The 17,810-nt window shown below is 40.0% G+C and overlaps 1 protein-coding gene across 1 annotated transcript in view; it reads left to right on the top strand.

The window, feature by feature from the left end:
- Window positions 1-93: 93 nt before the first annotated feature.
- Window positions 94-17,810, top strand: part of ST8SIA6 (ST8 alpha-N-acetyl-neuraminide alpha-2,8-sialyltransferase 6) — a gene marked incomplete at its 5' end in the record, with an annotated part of 40,835 nt that continues 23,118 nt past the window's right edge. Inside the window, 3 exons of the mRNA XM_010284523.1 lie at window positions 94-206; window positions 9,714-9,812; window positions 15,356-15,442. Coding sequence (XP_010282825.1) covers window positions 94-206; window positions 9,714-9,812; window positions 15,356-15,442 — 299 coding nt within the window. The remainder of the gene's footprint in view (window positions 207-9,713; window positions 9,813-15,355; window positions 15,443-17,810) is intronic.

The following is a 17,810-nucleotide window of genomic DNA, read 5'->3' as shown; positions in this document are numbered from 1 at the left end:
CGGTTGTTCGCGGCGTGTGAACGATTCGTGGGGAGGAGACCGGCGCCGTTACGCCCGATGATGTTTAATCACTGGTTTTGACAACTTTGTTTTCCCGTCTTGCTTGGCAGGGGCTGGGAGGAGGACGCGGGAGTAGCTGCTGTTACGCCGAAAGTGGTACGAGCCCTCAGGTCCCCCCTAACGTCCCTTCCTCAGACCGAGAACAGGTACGGGCTGCCCGCCTGCGGTTACGGGTAGCGTGGGTCCGTCTGGAGGGGTCTACAGAAGCAGAAATTTGCCTTCGCTCGAACTCATTCTTCCTTCTCTTTTGGCAGCTTAATCAGAGAGAGCGTTAGAGACTTGCTAGACTGAGGAAATGAAAATTCACTTTAACCGTAATAAATTATTTGCTCATAGGCCCTCTTAATGACAGCTGTCACTCTGCCATTGGTTTTGAGCCCAGTGAAACGTTGCATATAGCAGCTTTGGTAATGTACGATGCGAAAAGTGCTTGCTGAATGGCATGTTCCAGGTATCTTTTATTTGTCTTTCCAGGAAGGTGGAGCTGGAGCTGGGTAATATTGTTACCATTTTTGTAATGTGCTTTTAGTTAAAAATACAGATTTCTCCTTTAAAATCTGTAGGATGAAGGTGAGACATGAAACCTTTTTCATGTTGTGTAGCATCTTACTTCATGGGAGTTCTTTCGCTTGATCCCATGCCCTGATCTTTTAGATCAGTGTAAGGTCTTTGCTTTACAGCCTGCAAAACTGTACGTATGTAAAACACACTATGAAGTTTAATATGAAAATAGTTAGTAAAATCAGCTGGGAAAGAAGTCGTGTCTTACGTGCAGACTTCCATATTAACAACTGTGTTTTCGTGCTCTTGAGTCTTCACACACTGTAGGAAAACTGATAGTGCAGAAGAGGGTGGCGTAATACACACATGAGATATTACTATGTAAGAACTAGTTTGCAAATATTTTTGCTATTCTCTTTTACTTTATATGGCCTCATTAACATTGCCATTCCAATGATTATTATCTGTTAATATATATTATGGTCAAAAACACATGATAAAAATTAGAGCTTGGGAATTGAGGCTTTGATGGGAACTGAGATGTCCTGGTTATATGGAAGTAAATGGTGACAATGCAGTTAACCTTACTGAGGCCGCTGTCTCACCCAGTCTAGCTGAATTTGAGGTCGAAACAACATAAGCTTTCCCTAAGTGAATGCAAGTGACACTAGTCGTAGTAACCATTGCAGTGTACCCTAACAGTAGGTTTCTTACTTGTTTCCAATGCAAGACCCTTATGCGCCCTGCCTCAAAATTTAGAATTTTCACAAGCTGTAAATTTATAACATCTTTCAAAATTAGACCGAAACAAAAGGAACATTTGCAGAATTCTAACTGCTTATGTGCTTCTAGCTTGCTTCTCTTTCCTGTGCTCATTTTTTCCCCTTTCTGCCCTTTTTTTCCCCTTCTATTCCACTCCTTACAGTTTATTGGTTTGGCAGTATGTACTCTGTTATGCTTTGTTTTTTATAGCTGTCACTCCTGTTTTGTGTTATGGCTGTGGTTTCCCCCTGCCCCATCTTCTCATACCCTTCCTTTTCCCAGCTAGTTTCTGAGCTGCAGTCTCCTTCCACTCAGCTCTGTGTGCTAAACCATGGAGCCAAACTGACTAGAAATGCTGGCAGAGGGCACTTCAGAAAACAGAGTCTAGCTACTTCCCATCTGCTGTTAGTACACTCACAACTGGAGCAAAGAAGTGGAAGCAAACACATACCGAAGAGGGCTGAAAATTCATGGCATGTATGGGTCAGTTTTTAATCTCTGTAATAAGGCAAGTGAGCATGAGAGTTTAAATACATGTTTTTCCTTAATCTACTTGGAGGTTTTTGGCATCAATTTGGAGCTAGTTTTGATCAACCCAAAATTGTATTTCTTCGTGACTACGTGACTGCAAATTGTGACAAGTAAATTATTCAACAAAAAAAGTTTCATTTCACTCCAGCTCCTGTAACTGTGTCTTTGGAGGGGTGGCTTGCTGGCTGAATCCAAGAGAGGATGTTCTTTCTTACCTGAGTGACTACGCTCAGTAAGTTGGCCTGACAGGACTTTGTGGTGCATGTTTGGCATATGAGGAAGGAGAGAGAGCTGCTGTACTGACCAGGAGCTGTTACTTAATCCAGAGAGCAGCTGGACTGGGCAGGGAGCCATGCTGGAGGGGTTTGATCCAGGCAGCAGCTGGACTGGGCCTGGCTGAGGGCCGTGCTGGAGAGATTTGATCCAGAGAGCATCTGGACTCATTCAGGAGATTCAGACCAATCCCTCAGTGATGGAGATGGATGGTCTGGTCAGTAGGAATTAGATTCCAGTTTGCAGTGGGGTTTTGCTGCAGTATCCGTGAGTATAGCAAAAGGACAGAAGCCCCTCGTTGAAACAGGTTGTACAGGATTTGAATCGATGAGGCTATGTTAGTATGTTGATGCATAAAACTAGGAACAATCTATTGGTTTAGACTTCCCGAAGTATGGTTCGCCTAAAGTACCCTGATGGTTTGAATGAGCATTGCTGTGTTGCTGACAACAATGTAATTTCCCAAGTAAGAGTAAGAGGATGTGCATGCATGTTAGGTTAGACTCAGTTTGACACATTTTTCTGGAAAGCTAAGATTTTCTCACCAACTTTGGTGGGAGGGTCCAGGAAAGGAAGCAGAAAAAAAACCAAAACTGGGCACTATCCTTCTTGAACTCTAAGTAATCTAGACAGTCTTCAGAATCGCAAGCTAATCTTTATTTTTATCATGATTTTCTTTGCTGTTGGAGGCATATTTGTAACCAGACATCTCCTGAAGAATCTCTAAGGCCCTATTATTCTGTTGCCTCGCAATATTGAGAGCTAATCTGTTCTTTCACTTTGAGTAATTCTTTTAAAAGGATGAAACTGAAGGATGAAAGGTTGAAAAGCAGGGGATTGGTTCAGACTGTCACAGATATTTAGGCAGCTATTATGCATGGCAATGTTTAATTAGATGGTGACCAGGCATCTAAAGTTCCCTGAAGATCTGTGTCGTAGTAAATAACCTTGAAGATGCCATTTGTCTCTTACAGGACATTTCTTACCACTTTTTCTTGTTAAGTGTTAGGTAACTAGAACAATGTGACTGCCTCTATAGTGTGACTTCCAGTTTTTGTCTTGGGTTTATTTCACAGTGTACTGTGCCTGTTAGTAGGGTTTCTTACTTAAAAAAAGGTCATTGTTAGTAAGATTTCTCTAGTAGTCCCCAAATTTATTGGAACCACTATCATTTACACCGCAATACTATGGTTCTCTGGCAAACCCTCATGTCTGTGCCTCATACCAACCTCTCAGTTTTTAAGCTGTAACTGCAAGTACAGCTTAAACTTGCTTAAGCCAACAGTACAACCAAAAGAAGTAGTCTTGCTCTTGTCCCACCTTTAGACACTTGGTCCTCCCTTCCCAACTGTGTTTCTGCTGGTATATTTGTTTGTGTAGTCACAGCATTAATAGCAAAATAGAGGGCTCCGTACTGCTAGTGCTTATCAGGGGAAGGTGACAAGAATAAGAGGAGCTAAGTAGTCTTGTCTTTGTTATGAGGCCCAGGCTGTGTAATGTTAAGCTTGGCCAGAAATTCTAGCTCCTTTTGAACTGCCCAGGAATATATAGCAGATAAATCATGCCAGCTCCTGCAAGGGAAGTGAAAATAGTTTTCTCAAGCACTATTTGTGTGTACTTCATGTACAAGTAATAACAAGACAGCAGTACCCTGAAGAACTGATAACCACTGCCCTGTTACTCTGTGTCACCAACTTTAAGGCATTCACTTACTATTTCCCTAACTTACTCTTTGTCTTTGCAGGTCCAAAGCAAGCACAGTGTAGAGATTGTTGGGGTAATTGAACAGTGCAAGGAAGTGATTGAGGAGCTATGAGTAAACAAGTTAGTATTAATACTGTGTTCCATAGTGTTGGTTTCTCCAATTCCTTTCTCAGCAGCAGATCTTTATGCAGGCCTAGGGAATAAACAACTATACTTCATTAACTATGCTACAGAGACCCGTACATTCTGTCTCCTGTCAAAATACTGCATTCTGGCAGGCAGAAGGGGAAGAAGAGACAGGTTATTACCACGATTATGAACACTAGCTTAGTATATTGCCCAAATAATTTGCTACAGTTTAGTCAGCACTGGTGGCCACTTCACTAATTTTACTGCTCTCTTAATATTTTTTCCCTTCATTCCCAAGTGATGCATGCAGACATTATTTTAAGAGCATATTTCTAACGCATGCCTCATATATTAGTTCTGTCTAAATGAATAGGTGTTCAGTTGAAAGCTGCTGCCAGGACACTTTTATGTTCTGACAGTGGTGAAAGGTTTCCCAGCCTCTTTCTGTTTACTTGGTCCAAGTGAAACTGCCCTGTCATTCTGTCTATCGGGTACTATTGTAACATCATTCTAGTGTAAGTACCTTATTCTTTTCACTTTATCCTCCATGAGACTGTGAACGTTGCTTGTCATGTTGCCTGTCATGCGGTTTAGGGATTTTATAAATAAAAAATATCTGATGTTATGTATAACTCTGGTCAATGCACTGGAAGGTCTTCCAAATAATTTCAAAATGCAGCTTACCTTAAAGACCTGATTTCACATTCCTTAGATAGCAGAACCTCCATGGGAACTTGAACAAGGATAGTAGGATCAGTCTCTTTCACAGTTACTGTGATTAATGTTACAAGACAAATTCTTAATCCTGTGGTTTGATAAAGCCATTTTAATAGTCCATTTCACCACATATTTAAATTGTGTATTGCCTTATTAATCAAGCTGTTCTGAACCTGAAATACGTCACTATATTCTTATCATCTCATTCATGTGAAATAGTGTCAAAGATAGCACTTAAGAGCACCCTTCCTAGGAAAAGTATGGATTATGAGTTTTTAATAGTATTCAACTAATAGACTATGAGATTCAAATATTAATTAGTCTCTTCAAGAGAGAGATTAAGACAGAAGGTATTCACAGTCTCGATTTGGCCACTTTGGTAGAAGGATATAAACGTGTAGTTTTGCATGCAGAAGTTACCCTTTTTAGCTGGAGATGCTCAGCTGGAACAGGATTCAGAGGACCTGTGCTGCTTCAGGCAGATGAGAGCAGGAAGCTATAGAAAAAGTGCAGCAACGAGTTCTGCTGGGCACAGAGTGGATAAAGCCTATGAGTGGGTTTTTTCCTTAGGTTCAGTGTGGACTTAACTCTTGCTGAAATTACGGGTGAAATTCTTGTTGCTTTCAGTGCTGCCAGGCAGTCCAGTTCTAAGCTCTTTCAGAAATCTCACTCCACATTCTTTCAGTTGTTGATTTTGTGGGAATTCTGGAGGCCTTTCAGTCCTGAGCATATCTTTATGTTATGGTGTAATTCGCAGCACTAGAGTTCCTTTTTCCATCTGCTCTCCCCCACTCCCTTCCTTTTTCCATCCATTTTATGTCCATCTATTTTCCTACTCGGATAAGTGTTTGGAGTTGAGTTTGGTTTTGCTTTTAAAGGGCTTCCCTTTTCTTTCCCTCCCTGTACCACTGCACCCCCAGAACTCCATGTTAACTGAGGTACCTGTCTGTCTGGTGATTCCCTGCACTAAGGCTCCCTGTAGTGTCAGGACTGAATGCAATACGTGGACTTTCCGTATAGTTTCTCTGTTTCTTATTCTAAAGGTGGGTGCAATCCTTATCTTAAAGAACTGTACAGTTTAATGAACTGCTGTCTTCCTGAGAGCAAGATACAGAATAACAGTGTGCTGATAAATGTGGCACATGGTCTTAATCTACTGTGGATTTATTAAAGTACAGATGGTGTAGTCTGAGTTCCTAGAATTACCAGAGGAAGTATGTGGTCTTCAAGCTGTTTGTATATGATTAAAAAACCCCTCTGTTTTTCAAAATTTGGCCAGTCAGGTTGGCTTTGAGAACATCTAAACCCTAAGGGAAATGCAGCAGAAATTTCCCTGTCTCATCAGTTGTTTGAATTCAAGCCAACAGAATATAACATGGTTTCCGCTTCAAGTTCTCATCTAGCTTAAGGGTTTACAAAATTAGTTGAATGTAGTCTGATATCTGTGTTGTCAGGCATGTTATCTGATTTAATTGTAGAAGTTTTAGTGCAGTTCTAAGTATTGAACAAAGACTGTCATTCACTAGGTCAGGTAAATTCATTTAGTGATAAATGTTGCCTAGCATAATTGTCGGAAGTGATCAGAAATCTAATGTGAGTGATGTCTTCACAACTCTGCAATGAATAATCCAGTACAAGTCTGGACTGCCCCTTGCACACTCCTTTTATGTGAATGCAGAAGTCTTTCAGTCATGTGAAGCAGAGGCCACTCTGACAGTGAAACAGAAATTCAGAAATTGAACTTTTACTAGAATGACTCATTGTTTTTCGTGTCTTGCAAATATATTGGTTTATTTTTGTATCTTTTTGCACCATACAAAGAGTAAATTTTGTGTGCAAAAAGCCACAGAAGAAGCATTTTGGTGATCTGTCTTGTGCTTGCATAATATGGATAAAGATTTTGGATTGAAATTCATGTCTGGTTTTCCCCACAGTTGTGCCACTTTGACCAATCTTTACATGTGTCATGGAAAGGGAAGGAAAGACTCCTTATTCCTTTTTTTCTCCCTTTGATGACTGTAAAAGTGATTGTCAGGATTTAATGACAAAACAGAACAGGGATTTATTTTGCTCATTCTTTTTTATCTGACTTTTTCCATTTGAATTTTTCAAGTCTTGAAAATGTGTGCATAAAAAGCAATTATGTATTAAAAAATGAGGCTGTTTGCTTCAGTTGATCTTAGTGCTATGAATTTAAAAAGACTAAAAGCCTGCTGAGTAAAGCTTGTATTTGGTTGAGAGAATATTTATTCACTGCCCCACTGATCTTGGGACATAAATTAATAGGAAGCTGTAAGGACCTTGTAATGATTCTCTTCACAGAGTTGAAACCTACTTGTGAAAGAATGTTGGTTCTCTGATGATGCCTGCAAACGCACCTCGCAGCGAGCTGATCAAACCTAACCGCCTGCTCTGACTTCGTCTTCCCGGCAGGCTTTGTGTGTTAAAGTTCTCCTCTGGCCAGCTTGGCTCAGAAGGGCTGAGGCCACTTCTCAAATCAGCATCCAGCATCTTGATTTTTAGTTGTAGTGAAAGACTTATTTGCAGCAGTAACATGTACTTGGCTTATGATATCAATAGTTCTTTTTTTAAGGTTCTGCTGATGCAGTTAAGCTTTGCCTGTGGCTCTTTCTCTTACCTTAAGCTGCAGAAGAATCATTTAAGGTTACTGAGTTAAAGAAGCAAGAGAGAGGAAACATAATTTAGGGATGACTAAATTTGTTTGGGAACTGGTGTTAGGCTCTTTTGTGAAAGAGCCCACCTGGTTCTTTGGTGTAGACAGAACCATTCAGACCAAGCCGCAATAAACCTGTGTGCATGAGTGTGTAGGCAGAATGTTTGCTGGAACTTACTATGTAAGATCCACTGAGTTGTTTCCTCTGAACTGTGTGCTCTGAGAGCCTTCTGCCCTCACATTTGTATGTCGCTCCTTGAAACAGATAAAGTGCTGTCTGCAAAATCAACCAAGGAGCTCTCAGTAGGTGGTGCCAGCTGTTACTGCTAAAACCAGGCAGAACTGAAAGGACAGAGGTTTACGTGGTGTTGTCGTAAGACACAACATTGCCCTCAACCGGGGGCACGCAGACTGCATACTTCATACCTTATGCTATGCCTTAGGGGCACTGAGTGTATACTGGGAAGAAGTTCCTGATGGTGAAAAGCAAGGGAGAGAGCTGATCTCTCTCCTCTGCAGCCTATGTCCTGGGTGAATTGCTGCTATGGAGTGACTGATTGACTAGAAAATTCATGGGCAATGGAAAGAGAAGGAAAGGCGCTCTGTTCCTTTTCGTCCCTGTTATAGCTATGAACATGCCACTCTGTTCAGTAGCAAGATAAACAAGCATTTATTCTCCTCTTTCTTCTTCAGTCAGTCTTCCTCTCATTTGAATTGTTTAAGATTTTAGTTGTTTAAGAAGAGAAGGCTCGGGGGGACCTTCAATACCTGAATCAATACCAGATCAATACCTGAGGGGAGGGTGCAAAGAGGATGGAGCCACATTCTTGTTAGTGGTCCCCAGTGACAGGACCAGAGAAAATGGGCACCAGCTGAAACACAGGAGGTTCCCTCTGAACATCAGGAAACACTTCTTCACTGCGAGGGTGGCTGAGCACTGGCACAGGCTGCCCAGGTAGGTTGTGGAGTCTCCACCCTTGGAGATACTCAAAAGCCATCTGGACATGGTCCTGGGCAGCTGGCTGTAGGTGTCCCTGCTTGAGCAGGAGGTTGGACTGTATGGCCTCCAGAGGTGCCTTCCAACCTCAGCCACTCTGTGATTCTTTGACTTGAAATGGCATCTTTCTCAAGTAAGAGCTTCAAAATCAGCTTGCCAGAAATCTTGTTGATAAGTGGTCTCTGTTTTAACAGGTGAAGACAATGGAGTTTTGGTCCTTGTTAGTAAAAGGAATTATAGTTCAGAAGCAGAGCGCATTGTGTGCAAAGCAGGAAGGCCCTTTCTCTCCGTGTATGAGTGCCTCTGTACAGAGATGGCTTGGTCATTCTGTGTTTCTGAGAACAATGTGGGTTCAGTTCACTGCTGCAGCTCACACCCAGGAGTGAATCACACAGCATCTGTGTCTGCTGTATTTCTGGTTCTGGTTTGGACAAATTTCTGGTTTGGACAAATAGTGTCCAAGCGCTCAGAACCCAAAAGGAACAGGGTGGGGGGAGAAGAGAAGATGGTGAGGAGCAAAGAAAATAAAAATGCTGGAGGAAAAATACTTCATGATTGTTGCGATTTAACCCAGCAGGTAGCTAAAATAACCACACAGCCTTTCAAATGACAATACACACACAGCAGAAGGTTGATGACAGAAAAGGGTGACTGTATCAGACAGAACCCAGATACAGGGTAAACTGAGGTGCGTGGAAAAAGACCTTGGTGTCTCAGTCATTTACTAGTTTACGGCTCAATCTTCTACTGGGAATGCCAGAGCAAGAGGACCGCACAGGAGTTTGGTGAAAATAAGACAACAGATCACTGTCTGGCACTTGCCTTGGTTCCTTTTGCAAATATTTATTCTCACTGTGTAAATAAAGAATAAACAAGTGAGGAAGTATTAAGCTCAAGTCAGTAAGTTAAGGTCCAAATAGATTCACTTCACTTGTGGTGTTTCCTGTAGATATTATATTGGCTCTGAATATTGCATTTCATCAACAACTTTAGGAAATCACATCTGCTAAATATTTTACCGGTGAATATTTTAAATAACTTCAAGACATAATGTTCAAGAGGCTTCCTACTTAATTTCTTTTTTTTTTTTAAATTACATTTTCGGATTACAGTGTAAATCAGAAAATATAATTCAGACTATGAAATAGGGTTACTTTAAAGAATCAAATATTTTCTAGCCATTAGTAGCAAGCTCCCCTTTTATACAAGAGCTTCACAAAAGAAGTCAATAAGATTTCTTTGGTAATGTTTTCAGCAAAATCAACGGTTATTAATCTTACTGTCATAGGAAAGTAAATGTGACAGCGTTGTCAGAATATGTTCTCTCTTTTAAAGTTTGTTGCTTTCCCCCCCCTTTTTTAACAGAACAACTGTTAATAAAAATGGAATTTACCGGTTTGAACAGGCTTCAAAATGTAAGGCAATTCAGGACAACATTTTGTCATCATCTATCAAGAAGAAAAGGTAGGTGTTTACTGTGCTTTCTGCTTTGTTTCTTTTAAATAGAAGGGTACAAGATTGTCCTCTTTTACATAATTCTTGATGATATTAATGTGGAGCTATACAACAGGAAACTGAAATTGTTCAACCAATGTTTGCCTGCATTTTTTCTTTCATATGAATTAGATTTATTTGAGGTTGGATTTTTTTTTTTTTATTTTCACAATATAAGTCAGCAAGATTTCTCCTTGCCAGTTAGCAACATTTTATTCCAAGATATGCACAAAGAGGTTGAACAGAATCTGTGAGGTATATTCTTGAGTGTCTTTTTCCTGATTGGTGAACACTCCTGCTATGAGCAACCTCAGTTAATGGATTCTTTTCAGCATATTCACTGAGTAAGTATGGAAATGTACTGGTATAAAAACTTGCTAATTAATTGCACTCATTATAATAACTAGTCCACAGGAAACTAATAATTCAACTTTGGATACATTGGAAAAACACCCCAAATTAATTTTGGGTTTCAACTTGCTGTTCTGCCTTTTCCTGACATGGAAAATAAATCTTTGATATCAGCCCTGCTCAAATTCCTTGCCACTTTCTAAAGTGAAAATGGGAGAAGCAGCCCATTGCGTTTGACGTGTAACATTTTGCCTGTATGGATGTGCCAATAAATAAAACATTGTAAATAAGAAAAGCTTCCCATTAGGACTGAGTTGCAGCATAAAAGTAATTATATGCCATGGTGTCTTTAAAATTGGAAGCTCCGCCCCCCTCCATTTGTGAAGAGAAGAGAAATGGAATGAGAAACAAAAGCTCTGCTAAAGATAATTATGTGCCTTTCCCCATTCAAAGGACTGGAGAAGCCAAATTTTTCCTTAACACAGAAACAACATTAACTCATGATTTTAAAACTTCTCCCATCTTTTGTGCCCCCTCCTCATTTTCTCATTGCATTTTAACATCTTTCACCTGATTTTAAGTCACCATATTCCCAGCATTCTGTCTTTACTCCCTCCAATATTCCACTAGCAAACAGAGGTCAAAGACTACAGTTAACTGAAAAATTGAGTGATTAACACCAAGAGAAGGACAACCAGTAACTCTATTGCCTCCGAAATCCAGTTATAGCAATATAAATGCTGTTATTTATCCCAGGTGTTAGAAAGTTGTACAGGCTGCAGCAATGCAGACGTGCTCTTCATATCTAGAACATTTTGAAGCTGAGATTATAGGAGAAAATTTATGAAGTGTGAGGCCTCTATTCCGTGGCTAAAGAGAAAGGAGCTGCACCATTTAATGATGCAGAAGATGAATTGGGCAAGTAGGAAGAGAAACTGATGCCTGGAACAAAGGAGCAAGGGATTGCTTTGTGCCATGAATATTGCAACTCATTGCCCTTCACTGAGAGGAGCTGCAGGGTTCTTCATTGCTTTTTCAAGGTGTGACCCACAGGCATGATACATAAATGCTTTATATTGCAGTTCTGGACTTTCAGGAACATTCTGGACACTCTTGCCTCTTAAGTTGGCAGAAAGGGGAAAAAAATACTAGTTTAAAGCTTGTCAAATTATTCCATAGTAAAAAATGCTATGTAAGTGGGAAGTTATTATTATAGCAGGTATGTGCTATAGCAGGTGGTGATAAAGAGCCTGAAATGCTGAGTTTTGCTGGCAGTTTTCCATTTTTATTCTAGAGCAAACTCTGTGCACACTCTCCTGAGGGCTTTAAAAACTGATGGTTATTTGGTAGTATTAAAGTGTCCAAAGGCAAAAGGGATCCTCCTTTTCTCTTGCATTTCCTGCCTTTGTTTTTCTTTTTACTTGCTTCTTTCTTGAACATAAGCTGCCAGGTAGGAATATCTCCGTTTTTCACTCCTGCTGCTCAATTTTCCTTCTAATTCAAATAGCTTTTTTTCAGAAGGGTGTTTAGTTTTAGCAAGTAACCAGTGGGGCTGCATTTGTCTCTCTGTTCTGACATTTTACCTATTGTCTCCCTACTATCTCAACACTTCTGTCCTTGCTATTGTCCTTCAGATATCTGCCAAAAATTAGAAGATACTTATACTTTGTCAGTGCCTTGACTGTGCATAATAATTCTGCTTTAGCCACTGCAGTTAACATAGAAGGTCACTGTGTACCTGACAAGTACTACAGGCAAAAAAAACCCTTCCAGGTGTTATTTGTCAGCAAGGCTGGTACAGTGTAAGTGAGTTTCCTACAACAGCAAGTTACTCTAATGGTTGTGGTGCAGGTGGCAGACCAAAACAGGATGAAACACGTTTCATTCACTACTCTCAGCACTGTAATTATTTCTTGTCCACGTATTTTTATAGTTCAATTTACCTGAGCTTTTTTTAATCTTAATAATAAAACCCTTTAGCATCAGTGAATATGTGCTGTAAGCTCCTGGGTGCCAGTGGAAATATATGTATTGTCCCAGCTCTTTGAAACGGAACAGTGGAGAAGAGGACTGTCTGGGTTACAGCAGAGCCATGAAATGATACCCTGATGGCCTTCTGGACTGATTCCATTGGAGGAATGAGTCCCCAAAGCTCCTTTAAAAGCAGGAAATGCTAAAATAGGCTTTCTGAGAGGAAAACAAAGCTTTTTGGGCTGTTAACCCAGCTGCAGCAAATCCCAGAGCTTCCCTTTGAGTCTTAAAAAAATTAATCTATGGGAATATTGTCTGTATTCAAGTGGAGTTCATTTGATGGAAGCCTGGTATCAGTGTGAGCAGATGTAGTGGCTGCCTTGCAGAGCTGCTGCTGTTGGGAGCTCCTGTCCTGCAGGACATGCTGTGGGGATGTCTCTGCTGCTTGTGGTGCTGTGCCAGCACTGGCGAAGATGGGTTCTGACAGTCCGTAGCATCACAATCACAAGAGGAGCAAAACTGGATGCATAGGGCGAGCGGAGGTGGTGTTCTGCCTTGCAAAGACCTGTAAGTGGTGCTTTTCTGGGTGAGCTGGTGAGCTTAGACACCTCCGAGCAAGAGTGATTCCACCCAGTAGACAACAGTGGAGAGGCAGCAATGTTCTTGCATTGTAATTGGTGTTTTTACAGTAGGTGCAGCTTCTGTTACATGTATAAGAAGGTCCTTACAGTTTCTGACAGCGAGTGCCCGTGTTTCTCAGGAGGCCTCAGAACTAGCATTACAGATGATGCTTTGATTTTTCTCTTTACCAAATGTTTCCCTGTAGCTTGCTAATAACTTGTCAGTCCATGCGATTTCTTTCTGAGCTGATGGCAATTTTTCTTTTCATTTCTGACTCTGATCTTTCTCGTATCAATGTCTTTAGGCTAGAATTTGCTTTTTCCATATTTTTTCCTCCTAGATAATGATAGCCTAAGTAACTGTTAGTGCCCTGTTATCCTATTAATTTTTGGAATTTTTCCCATAAGTCCCAGCATTTGAGGGTTATTTATTGTTTAGCCATAAGGAATAGAACTAGATGAGCGATTCAACACCAGCACAGGCTATTTTGGTCCTGTGCTTCTATCCCATCCTCCTCCTACACGCACTCCCTGTCCTGCCCTGTGCTGGTAGTGACACTTGTCTGACCCCGCAGTGAGCCGATTTAGGTAGCAGCTTCAGCAAGAAAGTAGTTCCACTTTCTCTGGCTGCAGTTCCAAGGTTGCTAATACAACATACCAGCAGGCAGCTGCCAAAATAAGAAGGCCTTGTGCCCAGTTTCACCACTGCCATCACTCCTTGCTTATACTGGCTGTGGTGGTCGGTGGAATCTTTCCTGATCCGCTTTAACACAATAAAGAAGAAGAAAATTGTGTGCGTGGGTTTTTTTTTTCTTTCTGGGTTATTTTTTTGCCATGGTAGTGAATTAAAGTGGCCTATCAAGGCATTTGACAAATGCAAAAGCTGGCAAAACCCAAACAGAGTTGGAGTCAAGTAAGTACCAGCAGCAGCACAAGGGAGAGAACAGATTTGGAGCTGGACTGGAAGGAAGAATGTACAGCACCAGGTCAGATCAGCTGCAGCTGCAATGAAACTAGTTTTGCTCTTCTCCCACTTCTCATCGCTGCTCTCTTGAGCTGTGAAGGGCTCAGTAAAATCAGTTTAGTCACAATCATCTACTTCCTTTAAGAGTTTGCTAAGTCTGGAGGATGAAAAGCGTATGTGTTGTCACAGGTGCAAACTTGAGCCAAAGACCAGTTCTAATGCAGAATTCCTCTAAAAAGTTTCATTTCTTTTTCCATGTGGAAATGAGACACGATTTTACTCAGGGGTAGATAAACAAGTTAACTTTAGCAGTTGCAGTACTTTTATGAAGCAGACAAAAAAAGGGATCTGCTTTTTCAAATGTTTACCATAAAGCTGCGGTAGTAAAAGCATGTTGAACGCAGAAAGAGAAGGAAGCTTTCAGATTGTTCACCTCTGCTGCGCAAGCCACCCCAGCCCTTTTTATATGCCTTTTTATAATTGTCATGCTCCATTTAAAAACAAGTGAGGTTTCTTGCCATCCTAACTCTTGTAAAACTGTTCAAAATACACACTTCTAAGTTACAGCTTGCTTAAACTCACGGTCGTTTGGTTTTGGGCCAATTTTGCTAAAATAATACAAGGTAGATCTTTTCTGGAGACATGAGTCCCACAGCATTTGTAGTCATGGCATCCACATAATCTCTTCTTCCTGTTCCCCAAGTCCTCCTTATAAGTCAGAGTTAGGGTTTTTAAAAAAACTGTATCAGGATCCAAGCACAAATGGGAGAAGTATTAATATAGAATCTGTAAGGGAAGAAATGTCTCCATTCTTTTGACTTAGGTGTTCTGAAGTATTTCACATATGGACAAATGTAAATCTTCTGAAAGGGTTTAAAAGGAGCAGAAAGCTCTTTGGTTACATGTACCAATGTAACCAAAGTGCTGGTTGATGTAAACCAACAGATTGTTTTATTTAAGAGATAATTTGAAGGCAAACTTACATCTGTAAATATTGCTCTACAGTCTTAGATGATTGAATTGAACTTTGGGGCCTCCATAAAGTAAATAAAAGAAAAGGCACGAAAAGTGTAACGTTGCATCTTGGCGGCAAACTTACATCTGTAAATATTGCTCTACAGTCTTAGATGATTGAATTGAACTTTGGGGCCTCCATAAGGTAAATAAAAGGCACGAAAAGTGTAACGTTTCATCTTGGCTTGCCAGAGCTACATTTAAAAACATTTTTGAAGTTTAAAAACCAAGTATAAGAAGTGTTTTTGTATTGTTTTGGACTTTTGCACTTGAGAGGATTTCTGATAACTTCAAGATATTTATGGTCAAATATTTAGGTTTGGAACCAGTGTACTTTTGAAAGTTTCTGAAGAGAAAAGTTCGTTAGGACATCACTATTAAGAAGCGATGTTTAATAGGACATGCTAATTAAATGAGGATAGTACTGTTAGAAATTACAAAAATAAAATAGGTCATGGATTTCTAAAAGCCATCTATTATATATGCACCAGGCACATTATTATTAATACATGCATCGTTTCAACGTTTTAGAGACTGTTTCTAAATATACATACATATGTATTCTAGCATTTGATGTTGTTGCCTTTTTTTAGATATTCAGAAGATTATTATCTTCACATAGTCACAAAAATGCAGAACTGCACTTGGAAAAGGAGACCAGAAGAATCTACAAAATTCAGGTAATTTTCTTAGTCTCATTTAGAAAAACGGTTTACCCTAGATTTGTCTAACAAGCCATAAATTTAAATCTTCCCTTTTGAAAAGATAATTTTGTATTGCTTTTAGGCTGCTTTCATAGCTATACATTTCTATTAATTTTTTGATGCTGGTGCTCTTCCTGTTTATTTTAATTGAACTGTGCAAACTGAGTAGGATAAAAGAATCACACAAATGAAGTAATTTCACCTATCCCCACTATAATGAATAGTTAAGTAACTTAAATAGAATGGATTAAAGCATTCCTGATACAAAACCTACAGTATTAAAAAAAAAAAGTCAGTGATGTGGTTTTGTCCTTCTGAACTGGCACTCCAGTAAAAGACTGTGTAATGAAGCAGTCTATTTCTTACCCCAAGACTATTGCTTCTGTTACAGAAGTGCCCAAGGCACTCATTAGGTTTGATACTGTATGTCATGGCCCCTGAGCACGTAAGCACGTGATTACATCTGTCCTTGTTCAGGATGGCACATAAGTATATGCTCAGTACGGACAGGGATCCCTGAAAAGCTTCCACTCTCATTTGGAAATGCATCATGCTGAGTTAAGAGAATAGCTTCACTGTGCCAACCCTATTTCCTCCAGGGGGAAATACTCTCTTGACTTGTAATAATGTTATCACATGGGTCAGAATTAAAGATTCTGTCATGATCATCAAAAATTAATAAACTGACCTACCTGCCAACTCTTTGGAGTTAACTAGCATTGAAAACTTAGTATCTACATGCTCAGCATGATACCCTTGGAAGACGCAGTTTGGGGAGCAGTAAAGCTTTTTGTGCAACATAAATTGCTGTGTTTGCTGTGTATCAGAACCGATATGGTGTTTCCCAAAGCTGAGGAAGGAGAATACACAGAGTTAAGGTTTAAGAAACTTTCAGTTAACTTAGGCAGGCTTTTGCTGTGCACAGAGATAGCAGAGCATGATAAGGAGCTATAGAAGCAGCACGTTCTGTTTGAGAACAGGCAGGTGTCTTGTACAGAGTTGACGAGGTGAAGCTGCTCTTATCTGCTCTTCACCCTGCTGCATTTAGGTTTTTTGTTTTCCAAGCTTTTTTTTTAACTTCTCTTCCTTCTGAATGGACCAGCTACCACTTACCAGCAATTTGCTGCTACTTCTGCTGTGCTAGGTGTGTGAGTCAGTGGCAGAATAACCACTCCTTGTTCCAGCTTGACTTCTGCATTTATTGCTTCTGCAATCTCCGTTCCACTGGGCCATCTTCTGCATCTTCTAGGCCTATGGGAATCAAACATGACACCCTCTATCTAAACTGTTACATGAGACTGTTGGACTTTAAGTACAAGATGCTTACTGTTCCTCTTGCTGTCTTTGCCTTTCAGCATGGAGTGTGGGTCATAAGTTAGTCAAGGTGGGTTATACAACCCATGATGTTGTATACCACAATGATCAGACTGGAAATATTAAAAAATGAAAACTGTGGGGTGCACTAGACCACTTAGAAAATATGGACTGTATGTACATTGAGGTGAGCTTGCTAGCTTTAACTTGCCTCAAATACCAAGCAAAAAAAAAATCTTTTGAAATCCATGGTTCAGCATGGGCTGGACAAACTCTTGTTACTTAATTGACATTCAACGGCTGTGCTGTTATGGTTTCATTGCTTTTTTAACATCAACTAGCTAGTTCATATGTATACAACCCATGCTGCAATTCTGATGACAGTACTGTATATTCTTCTGTCCCTATGAAATCTAATCTGCTTTGATATCATCCAAAAATTCCATTTATATGACCAAGGACTGGTACTTTGATTTAGGGCATTGTGGATGATTAATTTACAAAACATGCGTGCTTTTGCATAAGTCTTTTCTTTCTTTTTCCATTCTGTCAAACTCCTCTTGTCTCTGTTGTTTTCTGGAAATAGAGTATTAAAATTTTACAGTTGTCCTTGCTCCCAGACCATACTGGAGACTTTCAAGGCTTTTAGCAGCTGGTCATTATAGGCTTAAAAAAAGGAAAACCAGTTCAGTATAAAATTTACTCACTAAATATGTATACACTCCTTGTTTACAGCACTCCCAAACTTATTTATCAGACTTAGGCACAAGACCTGAAACTGGCTTGGCAAGGACACTCTAGCTGAGAAATGATGCATTGACAGAGCTCTATGGGGAACAAAGCTTTTACAAATGTGGTGAAATAAATGAATTAATAATCCCTTGGCAGTACATCTCTTCCTTTTTCTAACATTGCCTAGTGTCAGTAATGCATAATAATTGTGTAATACAAATATTATTCAGTTCTAAAAATCTCATTAAGTAGGTAGATAAACACACCCATTTTGCAGAAGAGGAAATTAATCTCGGAG

The sequence above is a fragment of the Phaethon lepturus genome, unplaced genomic scaffold (genome assembly GCF_000687285.1).
Source record: "Phaethon lepturus isolate BGI_N335 unplaced genomic scaffold, ASM68728v1 scaffold13883, whole genome shotgun sequence".
NCBI lineage: Eukaryota > Metazoa > Chordata > Aves > Phaethontiformes > Phaethontidae > Phaethon > Phaethon lepturus.
Note: the sequence above shows the minus strand (reverse complement) of the source record. Positions and strands in the feature narration are given on the sequence as shown.